The sequence below is a fragment of the Anolis carolinensis genome, chromosome 4, assembly GCF_035594765.1.
Source record: "Anolis carolinensis isolate JA03-04 chromosome 4, rAnoCar3.1.pri, whole genome shotgun sequence".
In the NCBI taxonomy this organism is placed as follows: domain Eukaryota; kingdom Metazoa; phylum Chordata; class Lepidosauria; order Squamata; family Dactyloidae; genus Anolis; species Anolis carolinensis.
This window is the reverse complement of record NC_085844.1, coordinates 146,228,458-146,243,614: the sequence shown is the minus strand read 5'-3', so window position 1 is coordinate 146,243,614 and position 15,157 is coordinate 146,228,458. Positions and strand designations below refer to the sequence as shown.

Below are 15,157 nucleotides of genomic sequence, written 5' to 3'. Positions count from 1 at the left end.
TACAGTGTGGCTTATAATTAGAAAAACAAACTGAATGAATGTATCATGTCCACATCTTTAATTTTCCAGAGTTCCACATTAATTCACAAGAACTCAGATGAGAAGCACAATATCACATCTGTTTGGATTTCACCTGATCCTACAAGAGTTCAGTTTGTGTAAGTGCAGATTTAAAAGGCTTCACTGTGTTTGTGATTTAATCATTCATTGGGATTATCTATTCACATGGACTCAGAGGAGAACCACAACATCACATCTGTTTGCGACTGGCCCCAGTGTTAAAAGGATTCAGTTTATATAAGTGCATATTTAAGAGATTTTGCTTTGAGTGTGATTCTCTCTTTCCTCAGGATTATTTTCTTTCTACATTGTCACTGCTTTCAAAAACATTGCTCTTGTCAGGTGTCTTAATTGTCCAATGTGCATAACTATATTGTGGTTATCTGGAGATCTGCAACAGAGTGATGCTCTTACTTTATTGATATAGTGGTTTATGGTTTATGTACATGCTATTCTCTTTTTATGGTTTATGGCCTTTGAATACAATGATTTTGTTCTGTAAGATTTAGTAATCCTACTCCAGTCTAAGAATGACTAAGAAAATTCAGGCAGTCCCCAAGTTACAAACATCCAACTTACAAATGATTCCTAGTTAAAAATGTGGGTGAGACGACAGAAAGTCAGAGAAATCTACCACTCAGAAGAGAAATTCACTTCTGGAATTGCTATCATGGGGAAAATGTGTCTCAAATGAATCATTCTCACCAATCCTTGTTTCCATAACAAACCACATTTTTCAAAATTCAATGATCACAAGGACAGAAAGTGAGGTGAAACAGGGCACAGATAAACAAACACCACAGGGTTTGAAATCCAAATCTTATATATGTGTATTTGTGTGTGTGTCTAGATGGAGCTACACTTAAAAATATACCCATTCTGACTTACATACAAATTCAGCTTAAGAACAAACCTATATAACCTATCTTGATGGCAACTTGGGGACTGCCTGCAGTTAGGTTTATATTTCTGAGTAGAGGTATATATGTTTTCCCCTACTGAGATTCACAGTGAGATGAAGTGCATCTTTCATTGGAATCTGCATACAAGCATACATGTATTCATATCACAGGCCTGAGATCCATTTCTGTGAGTAACAGGTATGCACAAACCCATAAATGTATTTAAAAATGTACATAACCAAAAGTACATTTGAAAAATTCATATGATTGTGCATTAGTCAATGGAAAAAAATACATTCAAAAAGTGTGCATTAGAAAAATATATACAAAATCATACATTTTAAAAAAGACACATAAAAGTACACTAATTTCTCGTTGCATATCTGGGCAGGACAAGAAAGTTGGTGAGTGCTCTTTGGGGCAAAGAAGGGATCAGTACCCTGTTGCATACTGAACTATGGAATGGATCTAGATTGAGATCCGGGCAACTGGGCTGAAGAAAGCAGACTTGCCAACCACTTTCTTGCCTTCGCAGCCCCTCCAAACCCCTAAACATGCTACACAGTGGGCCAATGGATCCTGCTGAATAGAACTGTAACATGTATGTGCAAGTGTCAGGTATCCAAAGAAGCTGGGCAGGGAGACTTTCTATGATCTTCTTCTTTGACAGATCATGAAAAGAAGAAAGAGAAGAGTGGAAAAGAACAATCAGATATAGAGATGCTTCCATAGACATTTTGAGGTGGAATAATAACAAGATCCTATAATGATATCAGGATAATATAGGAGAAAAATATTAGAAAGGGGGAAGGGGTAAAAGGGAAGTACAATTTAAGTTTGTGGCTATTATTATTTACAACTGAAGACACATGACGAATCATGCTGCTGAGGATTTCCCCCCCATCAAACAACAGTTAAAGCCTGAGAGGAATTGCTGAACCCACCTACAAAATTGGTTCAGCACATTGACTAGCTTCTTCAAAACCCAGACAAAAACCCAGTATGGCTTCACTGTAATTACCAACTACAGTAGAGTCTCACTTATCCAAGCCTCGCTTATCCAAGCCTCTGGATTATCCAAGCCATTTTTGTACTCAATGTTTTCAATATATTGTGATATTTTGGTGCTAAATTCGTAAATACAGTAATTACAACATAACATTCCTGCGTATTGAACTACTTTTTTGGTCAAATTTGTTGTATAACATGATGTTTTGGTGCTTAATTTGTAAAATCATAACCTAATTTGATGTTCAATAGGCTTTTCCTTAATCCCTCCTTATTATCCAAGATATTTGCTTATCCAAGCTTCTGCCGGCCCGTTTAACTTGGATAAGTGAGACTCTACTTGTGCTGTGATATAGAGGAGCAACCAAATGAGTCTGTATCATCCTTGACACCCTACTAGGAAAACGCTACAGTATAATATAACTATAAGATAATTATTGACAGTTCCATTATCTTTCCAGAGCCACCATCTTTCGTGATCCTGAAACATACTGGGTTGTTATTCCCAGAACAGTTCTCTTTCCTAGAGATGTGAATAAGACTGCAAATGTTTCTGAAGTCGTTGATCAGCCCAAACTAATGAATGCATCAGCAAGAAGTAGAAAGAAGGTTTGTTGGAATGTCTTGATCATCATAAGATACTTTGTTTAGGACTAGCAAAAGTTACCCATTGGAATAGACCCAAGTTGAATGAACTAGTTTAGGCAAAATTCTTTTTATGCCAGCCAGATTGGCAAAGGAGTCAAGATAACTTATTTTATTTTGTTTGTGCCTTATGTTGTGCAGACCATTCTGGATAAGGGTGTATACTAAGTACTCCCCTCAATCGCAGAAATATAATAATATGATTATTATATAAACACCAAACTTTGGTTTGCATAAAAATTAAGCAAGGGGAAAGAGGAAATTTAGCTCTATGCTTAAGGAAGCACAACTACAAAATTAGAAGTTATGAAGTTGATTGGGCCATTTGGAAAACATTTGCAAGTGCTAGGAAATTGACTTATGCCAAAAGTATTGATTCCACATGTGGAGGACCCTACTACCAGGATGAGCCAAGCATTCATGCAACCAATATGGTATTGGTATCCTGTCTAGTTCAGTGAGATAATAAATGTCAGTGACTTGTGATCTTCCAAATATTTTGCTTGCTTGCTATGAATGTAATTATTAATATTGTGGAGACAAAATGTAACTCAGCAAAATTTAACTCTGCCTCCCCAAATTTAATGAACCAATGTGATCAAAATATCTGCAGTTGTGGAAATTGTGGATGGATCTTCACACAAAACCTCTCTTGGTCCCTAATCGCATATGACTTTTTACATGATGAGAAATCAAGAATGTGAGCTAGATCTATGTCAGTGCAATTCAGCATAAGTGAAACCCTTTGGATAAACATTCACCGTTTCCTTTTCTTTACAGTCTTCATCTATCATTGTAAAAGTAAACTGTGAACAGGTAAGAATATCTGGACTACCATTTCACAATGTATACCTTATTAATGCAACTATCGCATCAGTTCTGTGGTCTGTGTGGCAAATGGACTTAGAGTTGAGCTTTTGGCTATGCCGGCCTCATGACCTTGGAGGTGTCTATGGACAACGCCGGCTCTTTGGCTTAGAAATGTAGATGATTACGAACCCCGAGAGTCAGACGCGACTAGACTTAATGTCAGCGGAAAACCTTTACCTTACTACACATTAAAGGGGGCTCTCTTTTCCTCTGTCAGTTGTAGTCTTGAGCTAACTCAGGACTCCGGTCTATGTTAGCACAAGAAACCAATTTCCTTTATGATGCTGGCACCTATCCTGCATTTTTAATGATACACTTTAGAGAAGTGGAGAAACCAGAACTGTAGGCTCCCTGTTTTTGTAATGTTTTGTGAAGTTCAAAAACCTTACCTTTATGGACTAAAACTCTTAGAATCTCCTATTCTGCTAGTTGTAGCCCCAAAAACGTTTTCACATCTCCCCAAGGTAAATGAGCTTTATCATCTTCTGATATGACAATAGTGTACACAATAGGAACAGAAAGCACAGGGCACCCATGCTTTGTTTCCCACTCCATTTGCATCCTCAAACCTCTGGAACTGCTTTGTGGAGAAATTCAGCTCTTCGCAAGCTTTTGACACTTGCCTGCACTTGCAACTGTCTGTAAATTGTTAAAAACCAATGGTTTCATTTTATTTTCAGGGTGGAACATATGCAAGCAGCAGTGAATGTGCCAAGGTAAGCATTCTCTCCTCCACCACCTCCATTGCACAATGGTTAACAGCAGCATATTTGCTGTAGATAATTTTCTCCATCTCTTTTCTATAAAATTTATTTTCTTCCAAATTGTTTTAATTGTTGTGGTGATCATCAAATACATATACTGGATTTTATTCAGGATTAGGCATGCTTAAATTGTAAAAACAACTGCATAATCTCAAAGATTTAAATGGTTCTTATATAAAAATATAAAATTCCATGGGGTCTTAATGGGTTAAACCCTTGTGCCGTCTGGACTGCTGACCTGAAGGTTGGGTTGCTGACCTGAAGGTGGCTGAGATGGAGTGAGCTCCTGTTGTCAGCTCTCCCTTATGAGGACATGAGAGAAGCCTCCCAGCAAGATGGTAACACTTCTGGGCATCCCCTGGGCAATGTCTGTATAGACAGCCAATTATCTCACACCAGAAGCGACTTGCAATATGTTCTCAAGTCGCTTCTGATATATATATATATATATATATATATATATATATATATATATATATATATATCCCAAATGAGCCAACCCTTCCAGAGGTTCTCATCTATTTCTTCTTCTTACAATAATAATAACTTTAATTTTATATCCCACCGCCATCTCCCCAAAGGGACTCAGGGTGGCTTATATGGGGGCAAGCCTGATAGTACATGATCTGTCTTGGAAAATAATTTTATCATTTTATTTTAATTTCATCAGATACACAGAATGAGAAAAGAAGACTCTTAGGAGCTCTTTTTGTGGCTTTCTGCCTTAGATTTTGCCAGTCCACCCACTGTTCAAATAGATGGGTGAATCCTGAAAGTTCAGTGCCCAGTTTCCTATTCCTTAAGCCCACCACGGGCTGTGCCAGGCCTCCAATGTGAAGGGAAAAGCCACCAAACAGAATAATTGAAACAAGAAATGATTGGATGTTCACTCCTGAGTTTTTGTTTGTTTATTTTGCTGAATTTAAGCGGTGCACTTGGGAAAACATTGCAAATGTTTGCAGCTCTGAAGGAATTTTCTGTAGATTATTAAAAAATTAAATACCTGGTTAATTTAGTCATAGAACATAGAATAAAAACAGCTGAAGATAAACTGAGTAAGTTAGTGCACATTTCCTATTACGGAGAAGGTAGAATATGCATATTAATTTTTTAAGAAAATACATATTAAAATACTAAAGATGCTGCTATTTAATTTTTTTTATGATCAAATTGTTGCATTTTATTTACTATGCAGACTTCAACTTTCCAAAATGGTGGCAACCAGGCCCAGGTAATGTCAAATACTAGTTTAATATCCAATTTGGTTTACCTCTAGAAAAAGCATGATGATAAAAAACACAGAAATTATGCAAAGTTTTACTAACTTACCAATATTATTATGTTCCTGGATGACTAAGGTAGGGCTCTTACAAAGGTTTTTTTAAAACAGAAGGAGCATGGTTTGCTATGTTGATCCTATTTATTTATTGTGTCAGAAGCAAATTGAGGATACAGTTATAATGTATTTAAAAACACAAGCAACACAAGGCATTATACTAAATTTCCTTTGACCAGAAGTGGCCACTTTGAGAGCCTTTGGTGTCACTGTAAGAAAGCCCTCCATTGTGCATATGGCAGGGCACAGACCACATTGTAGTAAGTGGTCTGTGGTTTGCTCTTCTCCACACTAGCATGTCATGGACTCCACTTTGTAGCCCCATTTCCTAAGATTGGCTCTGCATCTCATGGTTCCAGAGCATAGTCTGTTCAGTACTTCCAAGTTGCCCAATCTTCTGTGTATCCAGGAGGAGTTTCTCATCTGGTATCAGCCATGGATTAGAGGTTCCGGGTTTTAGCCTGCCACTTTTGGACTCTCACTTGCTGAGGTGTTTCTGCGGGTACCTCTGTGGATTTTCAAAAGCTATTTCTTGATTTAAGATGTTGGCATGCTGGCTGATATCTGAACAGAGGATGGGCCAGAGATGTCAATGCTTTGGTCCTTTGATTACAGGCTACTTCTTCCCGACAGCTGTCAGATGGTGCAATACCGGCTTAACAGTATAATTTCTTCAGTGGGGTAGGGCGTAGACATCCTGTGATAATGCGGCATTTCTCATTAAGGGGCACATCCGTTGTTTTAATGTGGTGAAATTTATTCCACACTGGGAACAAACATGCCATTTCACTACTTCATTGATTCACTGCAATTCTTTACAAAACTCTTTTGAAAGATAGGAGGAAAAGAAATGAAGTTTTAAAATATATATATAATATTATTCATTATTAAAAGAAAGTTCATTTGAAGTTGGAAATAAACAGTTGCAGCTCGTTCTGGGAATTGCCATGACAACAATGACATAGTTTGGATATTTTGAAAACCTTTGAGAACTACCTCAATAAATACTGTTGTATTCCCAACACATATACCCTATCTGGAGATGCCCATTACTGTCAACAAGATGTGACATCATCTTGACATCCCAAAACTCTCATGGACTTTTGCAGATTGTACATATTGCTCACAAGGACAGCAATAGTTATTCTCAAGTAAGCTTTTCCCCTCCAAAGTAAATGGACTGCAATTATTGCTGCTAGTGCTATATGTTGCAGGCTTCTTTGGCAATCTGCTCAAAAAAGTACTTACAAAGAAATAATTTGTGTTTATTGTCTTCCAGGGAGGTCTAGTGTACCAAGGAGGGATCAAAAAGACTGGATGCATTGGTGTAAGCACACATTCTTCCACCTTTTAAAGACCTTTGTCCCCATGCAACTGTTTTTCTTCACATTGTATACTAGAGTTGGGTTTGGGTTGTATACTTCCACAAGTGTAGACTTTATGAAGAATACCAAGAGCATTTCCAGTTGTTTCTTAACACCTTCTCCTCTCTCTTTCAAATACTTTACGTCAATAATCTCTGATCACTGCTATACTGATCGGGGATTTTGAAAAAAAATGCAACACTAACTTCTTTCCTTTCTGTCATTTTGATATTCAGTTTCAATTAGTAAGGATATTGCTATGCCATGACTTGCCTTTAACCAAAAATATGTTTATTTTCTATATAGGGTGGAACAGCTAGTGTTTACAACAAGTATGGCTGTGGTGATGTAAGTATTCTTCTGAATTTTTATTTTGTTTTGTTTACTTGGGTTTTTTTTGGGGGGGAGGAGTTGGTTGTGGGATGCTGGCATTATTACCATTTGATCATGAGTAGTATGTATCATAATTAACTATATTCATGTTTCTTACAAGTGTGCTTGTGTTAATACTATCTGATGAAAACAGAACTAGAAAAGCTTTGCTGTAGTTGGCCAATAGAGCTCTGAGCAGAACAAAAATAACGTGTGCTATAATCATGGTTTGTGATAAATATGAGAATCATGCAGGAATCACCTCTGCATTGCATTTTCAGTAGTAACTCCTTTTTGTTTACATTGTCCTATTATAAGATTTCTCAGCCAGGGTTATGCAATTGATCATTAGTGGGTCTGTGAGAGATTGAAAAATAATATATATTTTTAATACGGGGTTTCCTGAGACCTGAAAATTATTTCAAGGGTTCATTGGAATTGAGAAATGTTGTCCTAGTGTAAATCTGAATTATATTTTCCCCAGTGCTTTCTCTAAAGCCACTTCTACACTGCCATATTAAATCCAGATTATCTTCTTTGAACTGGATTATATGGCAGTGTAGACTCATACAATCTAGTTCAAAGCAGATAATGTGGATTATCAGATCTGATAATTTGAATTATATGGCAATGTATAAAGGGGCCTAAATTTGAAATCAGGGCTGAACAAATTCCAATCCTCCAGATGCCATGGGATTCCCAATGCTCACCAGCTCTAATCATCACTTCCAGTGGCCAGGGATGGTATAATCCCCAATTTTGTGGGAGCTCCATAATGTCTTTTGGGAAATACAAATTCCCTGTATTATTCCCAGCTTTACTTCATTCTACAGTTATAAATAGACTTAATTTCATTACATGGATTTTTTTATTTTAAAAATCCATGCCTTTTATGAAGAAGTAACCGAAATTTATTTTATCCGCAGCCGGGTGTTGACTATGGTAGCAGCAACTCATATGGACAAGTAAGATATTTTAATCACTGGCTATGTTGAATCTTTTCCAATTAATTTTAAAAATAACCCTCTGTGAAACAGGGCAGGGTTAACCCTAGGGGAGACAAGAACTTTTTCTGTTGCCTTTCCCCAATCAATTTGGTACAAATGAATTAAATATATATATTCGTTTTCTGTTTTCCTTTCAGTCTGTTTCAACAATGTCAAATAAAGGAAAGGTATGTATTCTTTCTTCCTAGAGAGTCAATGTGGTGAAGTGATTCAAGTGTTGAACAATGACTCTGGAGACCAGGGTTCAATTCTCTGCTGGGTCAAAAAAATCTACTGAGTTACCTTGGTCCCTTCCAAACCCATGACAGAGTCTTCCCAGAGGCACTCAGGGCGGCTTCCAAACAAAAGGTGGCAAACATTTATTTATTTATTTACATCACTTTTACCCAGCCTTTCTCTCCGAGGAGACTCAAAGCGGCTTACAGTAAATGGCAAAAATTCAATGCCTAAAAACAATGTAAAAACAACAATTCATATAAAACAATCTACAAACAACAGTTCATATAAAACAGATACCATTATCTAATCACATTATATAAAATTTTAAGAATGTCCAAGATTAAAATCCATTCATCGTACAGGTCATGTAAAGTCCATATTCTCATTCATTAAAAGCTTGTGTGCACAACCATGTCTTTAAGGCTTTCCTGAAGCCTAGGAGAGTTGGTATCTGCCATATGTTGCTGGGGAGGGTGTTCCACAGCCGAGGAGCCACCACCGAGAAGGCCCTGTCCCTCGTTCCCACCAGCCTTACCTGCGAGGCTGGTGGGACCGAGAGCAGGGCCTCCCCGATGATCTAAGAGTTCTAGAAGGCTCATAGGGGGAGATACGTTCGGACAGGTAAGATGGGCCAGAACCATTTAGGGCTTTGTAGGTCAAAACCAGCACTTTGAATTGGGCTCGGTAGCATATCGGCAGCCAGTGGAGCTGACTCAACATGGGAGTAGTACGCTCCCTGTAAGCCGCTCCTGTTATTAGTCTGGCTGCCGCCCGTTGTACTAGTTGGAGCTTCCGAGCCGTCTTCAAAGGCAGCCCCACATTCAATGCCATAATAATAAAAAAAAAACCCAGAGAAACAGACCAAATCAATACAATAAGTAAAACAACATCAATATAAACTTATAATAACTAGCCAAAAAAGAAGTACTTATATAAACATAACGAATCTCATCAAACACATTTACAACACAATAAAATCTAAACAACTAAAATGCATTAAAAGTATAGTATGGATACTGTGAAAAAGCTCCTGTGGCACCCATAAAGCTCCCCTCCTTCTAAATCAATCCAACAAAACAACATTTTTTTCTTACACATTTGGAGATATGTGCTGAATTGCAGCAGTGCAATGGATGAGAATTACCAATGAGGGTCATCTTCCAACTCAAAAACAAAAAGGAGAAAGCGATTTCCTCTTGAGGAGGGAGAGAAAAGGTGTTTGTTTATCTTCCTAAGAGCGCCATATCCCATTCCTTTATTTAAATTTTACATGAATAATGCACATGTTACATCCAAACTTTTGCTCTGCAGCATCCATATACTGATCAGCTGCAGCGCATTTTATTGCAGATTTTGGACTTTCTGCTGACTTTTTAAAACACATGCAACGCGCTTGAGAGGATGTGCATTTTCTAGCCATCTCCACCCCCCTTTATAATCCACATCATTTTGGAATTTATAGCATGTGTAGACAGGGCCTAAGTTAGAGCTATCAAACTAGTACTATCTTCAATAGGGATGTCTCAAGACACTTTGCTACCTGAGATGTAGCAAATGATTCCTGCCTCCATTTTCAGGTGGTTTATAGCCAAAATCAGAGTTGTTTTAAGACTGGAAACCCCATAAATACATCTTCCACTCCTTAGGCAAAAGATAATGCAAATACAATTAATTGTATTATTCACTCGCCTAATGGTGAAACCAGCCTGTCATGTGTGTACCTCCTCTATGAAATCAGTTGGAAAATTCCCAATGATGTGGCATGATTTTACAAACAAATAAGCTAGTTCAGCACCATTGTTTGTAAAACGTTAATCATTTAAAATATTAAAATAAGATATCTGGAGCAGGAAATTGTGCATACGGAGGGGGAGCGGGGCGGTAAAATGTCTGATTGTGTTTTCATGTTTGCTTTTCCTTCTCACTATTTGTCAGATGTCAGAAATTATGGGAAAATATACATTTCTGAATACCAGGGCTATTTTCTAGACTTTTTGCTTTTCTTAGCTGAACATTTTAAAGGGATAACAAATTGCTTTCTCTGTCTCTTTGCAAACACTCCAGTCTTTGCCAAACAAATGATACAAGTGGAGTTGGAGACTAAATTAATAGTATACCAGAAAACAAATTCAAACAAAATCTGACTTCTAATTAATTTATTTTTGGTAGGTCATTGTGTATGCTCCAAGCAACCCTTACCCACCTGAGGTAAGTGCTTTCTTCTTTTAAAAAATATTTGAAATGTTGTGCTTTGAACAATAATATTGCTATGAAATATTATGAAATAATGGCGCTCCATGCCAGCCACATGACCTTGGAGGCGTCTATGGACAACGCCGGCTCTTCATCTTAGAAATGGAGATGAGCACCAACCCCCAGAGTCAGACACGACTAGACTTAAAGTCAGGGGGAAACTTTTAGCCTTTACCTATTGCTAGGAAAAAATACTCGATGTTACTGTCTTAAAAGAAGTTGCTTATGAAATGCATTTCTCAACTTGTCAGATAGAAATGTTTTTTTGTTATAATAAATGCTATTCTATAGTTTTCTGCTAATAATAAACCATTTCTGTTTGTTTTTTGCAGCGCTCAACATACACATCGGTAAGGATGCTTTCAGTTTACATGTTCTGTCTTGAATCACATCTTAAAACACGGACGAGCAGCCTTCACTTTCCTCCCATCATTCCTAGCAGTAATTTAAGGACCACAAATTGTCTGCCCATATATCAAACCAAGCCATATGAGAGATTTTCTAGACATACAAGTTATTTTAAGAGAGAGCCATGCCTTCAATTGTATTTCCTAAATATTATCACAGTATTGATTTTTGTACAAACAGAATGTTTTCTTATTCCTTTACAGCAACTTGCCAACTCCAAATACAAGCATATTCAGGTAAGCATCTCCATTATTAGCAGGAATAAACACTATATGAAAATTAGCAACAAAGGATATGTGTTGTCGAAGGCTTTAATGGCCAGAATCACTGGGTTGCTGTGAATTTGCCGGGCTGTATGGCCATGTTCCAGAAGCATTCTCTCCTGACGTTTCATCGACATCTATGGCAGGCATCTTCAGAAGTTGTGAGGTCTTTTGGAAACTAGGCAAGTGGGGTTTATATATCTGTGGAATGACCAGGGTGGCCAATTGCAGCATTCACACTTGCCTCCACAGAAAAGAGTTATTTCTCCATCTTGAACATTCCACAGGTATATAAGCCACACTGTTCTAGTTTCCAACAACTTCTGAGGATGCCTGCCATCAATGTGGGTGAAACATCAGGAGAGAATGCTTCTAGAACATGGCCATACAGCCTGGAAAACTCACAGCAACCCAATGAGGGATATGCTTGGCAGCTCTTCTCTGATTATACTAACACAATTTGGATTTTTTTTTTCTGTTCCTGTTTTGAAAGTGTTATTCCTATTTAATTGTCTTGTATTCACTTTGAAAGTAGTTGTTATACTTCAGAAACTTTGTGTTTGCGGATGCCACAAACTATGTTGAATTGGTGGAGACTCAATGAGACATTCATTAGAAAATTATATGAAAATTTGTTGCAGGATGTCCCCCAAAAACAACTTTTTTGCAATTTCATAAACTTTCCCCATTTTTATGATAGGGCCAATTAGGAAATGACATTTATAACCCAGGAACAAAAACCATGACACATAGAGTTATTGGAGTACTGTTGTTCAGTTTTCTTGATCACACATATTGGATGGCATGCATTGGCCCCTGAGCCTCAAGGCATCACATTGTTCATACAAGAACAAATCCAGGGATGTTCTGTATCAGTAGATAGTTGTTTGTCCCCATGCTGGTGGGCAGGGAACCCATCCAAAATCTACTCAAATTTTAAAGGAGATGTCCAAGGTGCTTAGCCTATTTGAAGAGAGCCATCTTCAAGTTCTAATAGTTCTTTAAATCCTTGAGCAGATTCACTGACTAATTGACATGGAAATCAGTAGCTCTTAATGATCAGGGGTGTTTAATGCAAAAGAAACAGATTTGGTTGGGTTAACTAGAATACAGGTGTATGCAATGAGCAACAGTAATCCGGGGCAATAATTTAATTACTCTAACTCCCTACATATTTTTGACCCTTTTTAGGATCTAGTCATAAGTACTTTTTGGAGAAGAAAAATAACTTATAAAAGATTCAAGGGTCTCAGGATGCCAAAATCTGTAGCTAATTGCAGTTGTCAGCAAATGCTGCATCCACAGATGAATAAATTGCCTTTGCTATTTGACTATTGAGGTACAATGGATTCTATGGAATCATGTTTATTTGAGTCAGAAGGTAATGTGTTGCTTTGAATCATTCAACACCAGCAACAACAGATAACAGCAACCATTCATAGTAAAGGTAAAGATTTCCCCCTGACATTAAGTCTAGTCGTGTCTGACTCTGGGGGTTGGTGTTGATCTCCATTTCTAAGCCGAAAAGCCGGCGTTATCCGTAGATGCCTCCAAGATCAGGTGACCAGCATGATTTCATGGAGTGCTGTTACCTTCCTGCCGGAGCGGGTACCTATTGATATACTCACATTTGCATGTTTTCAAACTGTTAGGTTGGCAGAAGCTGGAGTTAACAGTGGGAGCTCAATCCGCTCCCAGATTCAAACTGCCTATCTTTTGGTCAGGAAGTTCAGCAGCTTAGTGGTTTAACCCACTGTGCCATCAGGGCCAGCCATTCATATGATATGTCAAATTTCACACTTGGATTCTCAGGAGACCTTTGAAGCAGTGGAGGCAATGCAGAATAAGAGACAATAATTTTTATGGAGTCTAAATAAGGTATTTCCTTAAGGCAAGAATTCGTGTCCATGAAAATAATTGATCTCTGGTTCTTTTGCAGAGTACTAAATACAGCGAGAAAATACAGTCTCAGGTATGATTGGTTTGTTCTTTTCTACTGCAGGACCTCTGGATACTTTCCTTTCACATTCTCTAAATGTATCATGCCAAGAATATTCCCCATAAAATCATAGCGCCCATAAAATAGAGAGAGAGAAGAGGACTGGGAGGATTATTATTCATAATTCAATTAATTTGTTGTTTTAATTGATATGATTGTGATAATTGAAACCATACTGGAAGGTGATCCTTGGTAACATCTGGACAGATCATGTAATAATTTTTTAGCATTCTCTTCACCCCATGACTAAAATCGTGTCTTGGCTGCAGGGCCTTAATAGTCCTTAATTTGGCTTGAAAATTCTTTATTTTTATTGCAGGGGTCAGGCTCACAAGGTGGTGTCCGTATTACCGTTCAGGTAACTATTGTTTCATCTAATTCATGAAAATGATAATTATGTTCACTGGTTATGTGACATTGAAAATTGCCCCGAAAGCCGCATGCTCAAATTGTTATTATTGCATTTATATAAAATACACATGTTAAAACGTATTTTAATTCATTGCAATTTATTCAATTTTTATTTATATATATATATAAGTTAAGAACATTGAAAAAAATATTTGAACCTTTGAGAATGCATTGTCTTTTTTTTCAAGCAATAGAAAGGCAAAGTATATTGCAATTTAAATATGTTTTTCTTTTGTAATGTTCTCCATTCATTCTCTTCCCATTAGACTGGACAACCTGGACAGATTTGTGATAAGGTAAACATTGTCTTAACATTAAGTTGGCTGTATTTTCATAAAACTACCGAACAAAATGCTGTATCTATACCACAAAACACTATTAATATTTCTAGCCATTTTTGCCAACAGAGAATATATCTTGAATTGACGGAATTAGACATTTTCTATTTCCTCTCAATAAGAGAACAAGCTGAGTTCCGCTAACTTATATTATTGCAGAATGTTTTGGGTGCAACTAGGTAGATTTACCAAACATCATGTGAAAAAAAGAGTTGTAGCACTATGTAGGTAACTGATTTTGTTACTATTTTAACTACCATGGCTCCATCTTACAGAATTCTGTGACTCGGGTGCTAGGGTTGTGCATTTGGGGTAAACCCTGACCCGTTTTGTGTCCCGGCTTTCGGTGGGAGCTCCGGTCTGCTTGTTAGGAGCCTCCCGAAATCGGGAGACCAGACATCATTTTTGCTCTCCAGTGTCGAAAGATCTGTTTTATATTGGCCCATTATAGGGGGGGGGGGGGGTCCCTTCCCGGCACGCACTTTAAGGAGGTTTCTTCTTACCTGCAGATAGAATAAGTAGCTGCTACTGCCTCCTCTGGGGCTAGATCTACACTGCCAAATCATCCAATTTCTGAATCCAAATTAACTGCTTTGAACTGGATTATATGAGTCTACACTACCATACAATCTAGTTCAAAGTAGACAATGTGATTCAGAAACTGGATTATATGGCAGTGTAGAAGGGCCTAAGAAGAGAAGGAGCCTGGTGATTGAGTAACACTATCTATAAGCTATACTCCTGGACTCCTAATGATTTTACTATTTAATTTCCAAATACCTCTTTCCCATCTCACTGAGTAAGAAATGCTAGAATGGTGGGCCTACGTATAACTTGGTGTGACTCTGCTTTCACCAATCAGATGGATTGTTGAAAGAAAACTCACAACAACCCTGTTGAAAGAAATATTATATATCGAGGCAACGTATTATTTGTTC

At 37.6% G+C, this 15,157-nt stretch overlaps 1 protein-coding gene across 16 annotated transcripts in view; it reads left to right on the top strand.

The window, feature by feature from the left end:
• LOC100559191 (hornerin) overlaps positions 1 to 15,157 on the top strand; it is an 87,286-nt gene that overhangs the window by 13,902 nt on the left and 58,227 nt on the right. For all 16 annotated transcript variants that reach the window (XM_062979536.1, XM_062979545.1, XM_062979541.1 and 13 more), the window contains exons 4-18: positions 70 to 158; positions 2,432 to 2,579; positions 3,396 to 3,431; positions 4,166 to 4,201; positions 5,445 to 5,480; positions 6,865 to 6,912; positions 7,256 to 7,297; positions 8,248 to 8,286; positions 8,466 to 8,495; positions 10,717 to 10,755; positions 11,133 to 11,150; positions 11,412 to 11,444; positions 13,411 to 13,443; positions 13,790 to 13,828; positions 14,148 to 14,177. In XM_062979536.1, coding sequence (XP_062835606.1) covers positions 70 to 158; positions 2,432 to 2,579; positions 3,396 to 3,431; positions 4,166 to 4,201; positions 5,445 to 5,480; positions 6,865 to 6,912; positions 7,256 to 7,297; positions 8,248 to 8,286; positions 8,466 to 8,495; positions 10,717 to 10,755; positions 11,133 to 11,150; positions 11,412 to 11,444; positions 13,411 to 13,443; positions 13,790 to 13,828; positions 14,148 to 14,177 — 696 coding nt within the window. The remainder of the gene's footprint in view (positions 1 to 69; positions 159 to 2,431; positions 2,580 to 3,395; positions 3,432 to 4,165; positions 4,202 to 5,444; positions 5,481 to 6,864; positions 6,913 to 7,255; positions 7,298 to 8,247; positions 8,287 to 8,465; positions 8,496 to 10,716; positions 10,756 to 11,132; positions 11,151 to 11,411; positions 11,445 to 13,410; positions 13,444 to 13,789; positions 13,829 to 14,147; positions 14,178 to 15,157) is intronic.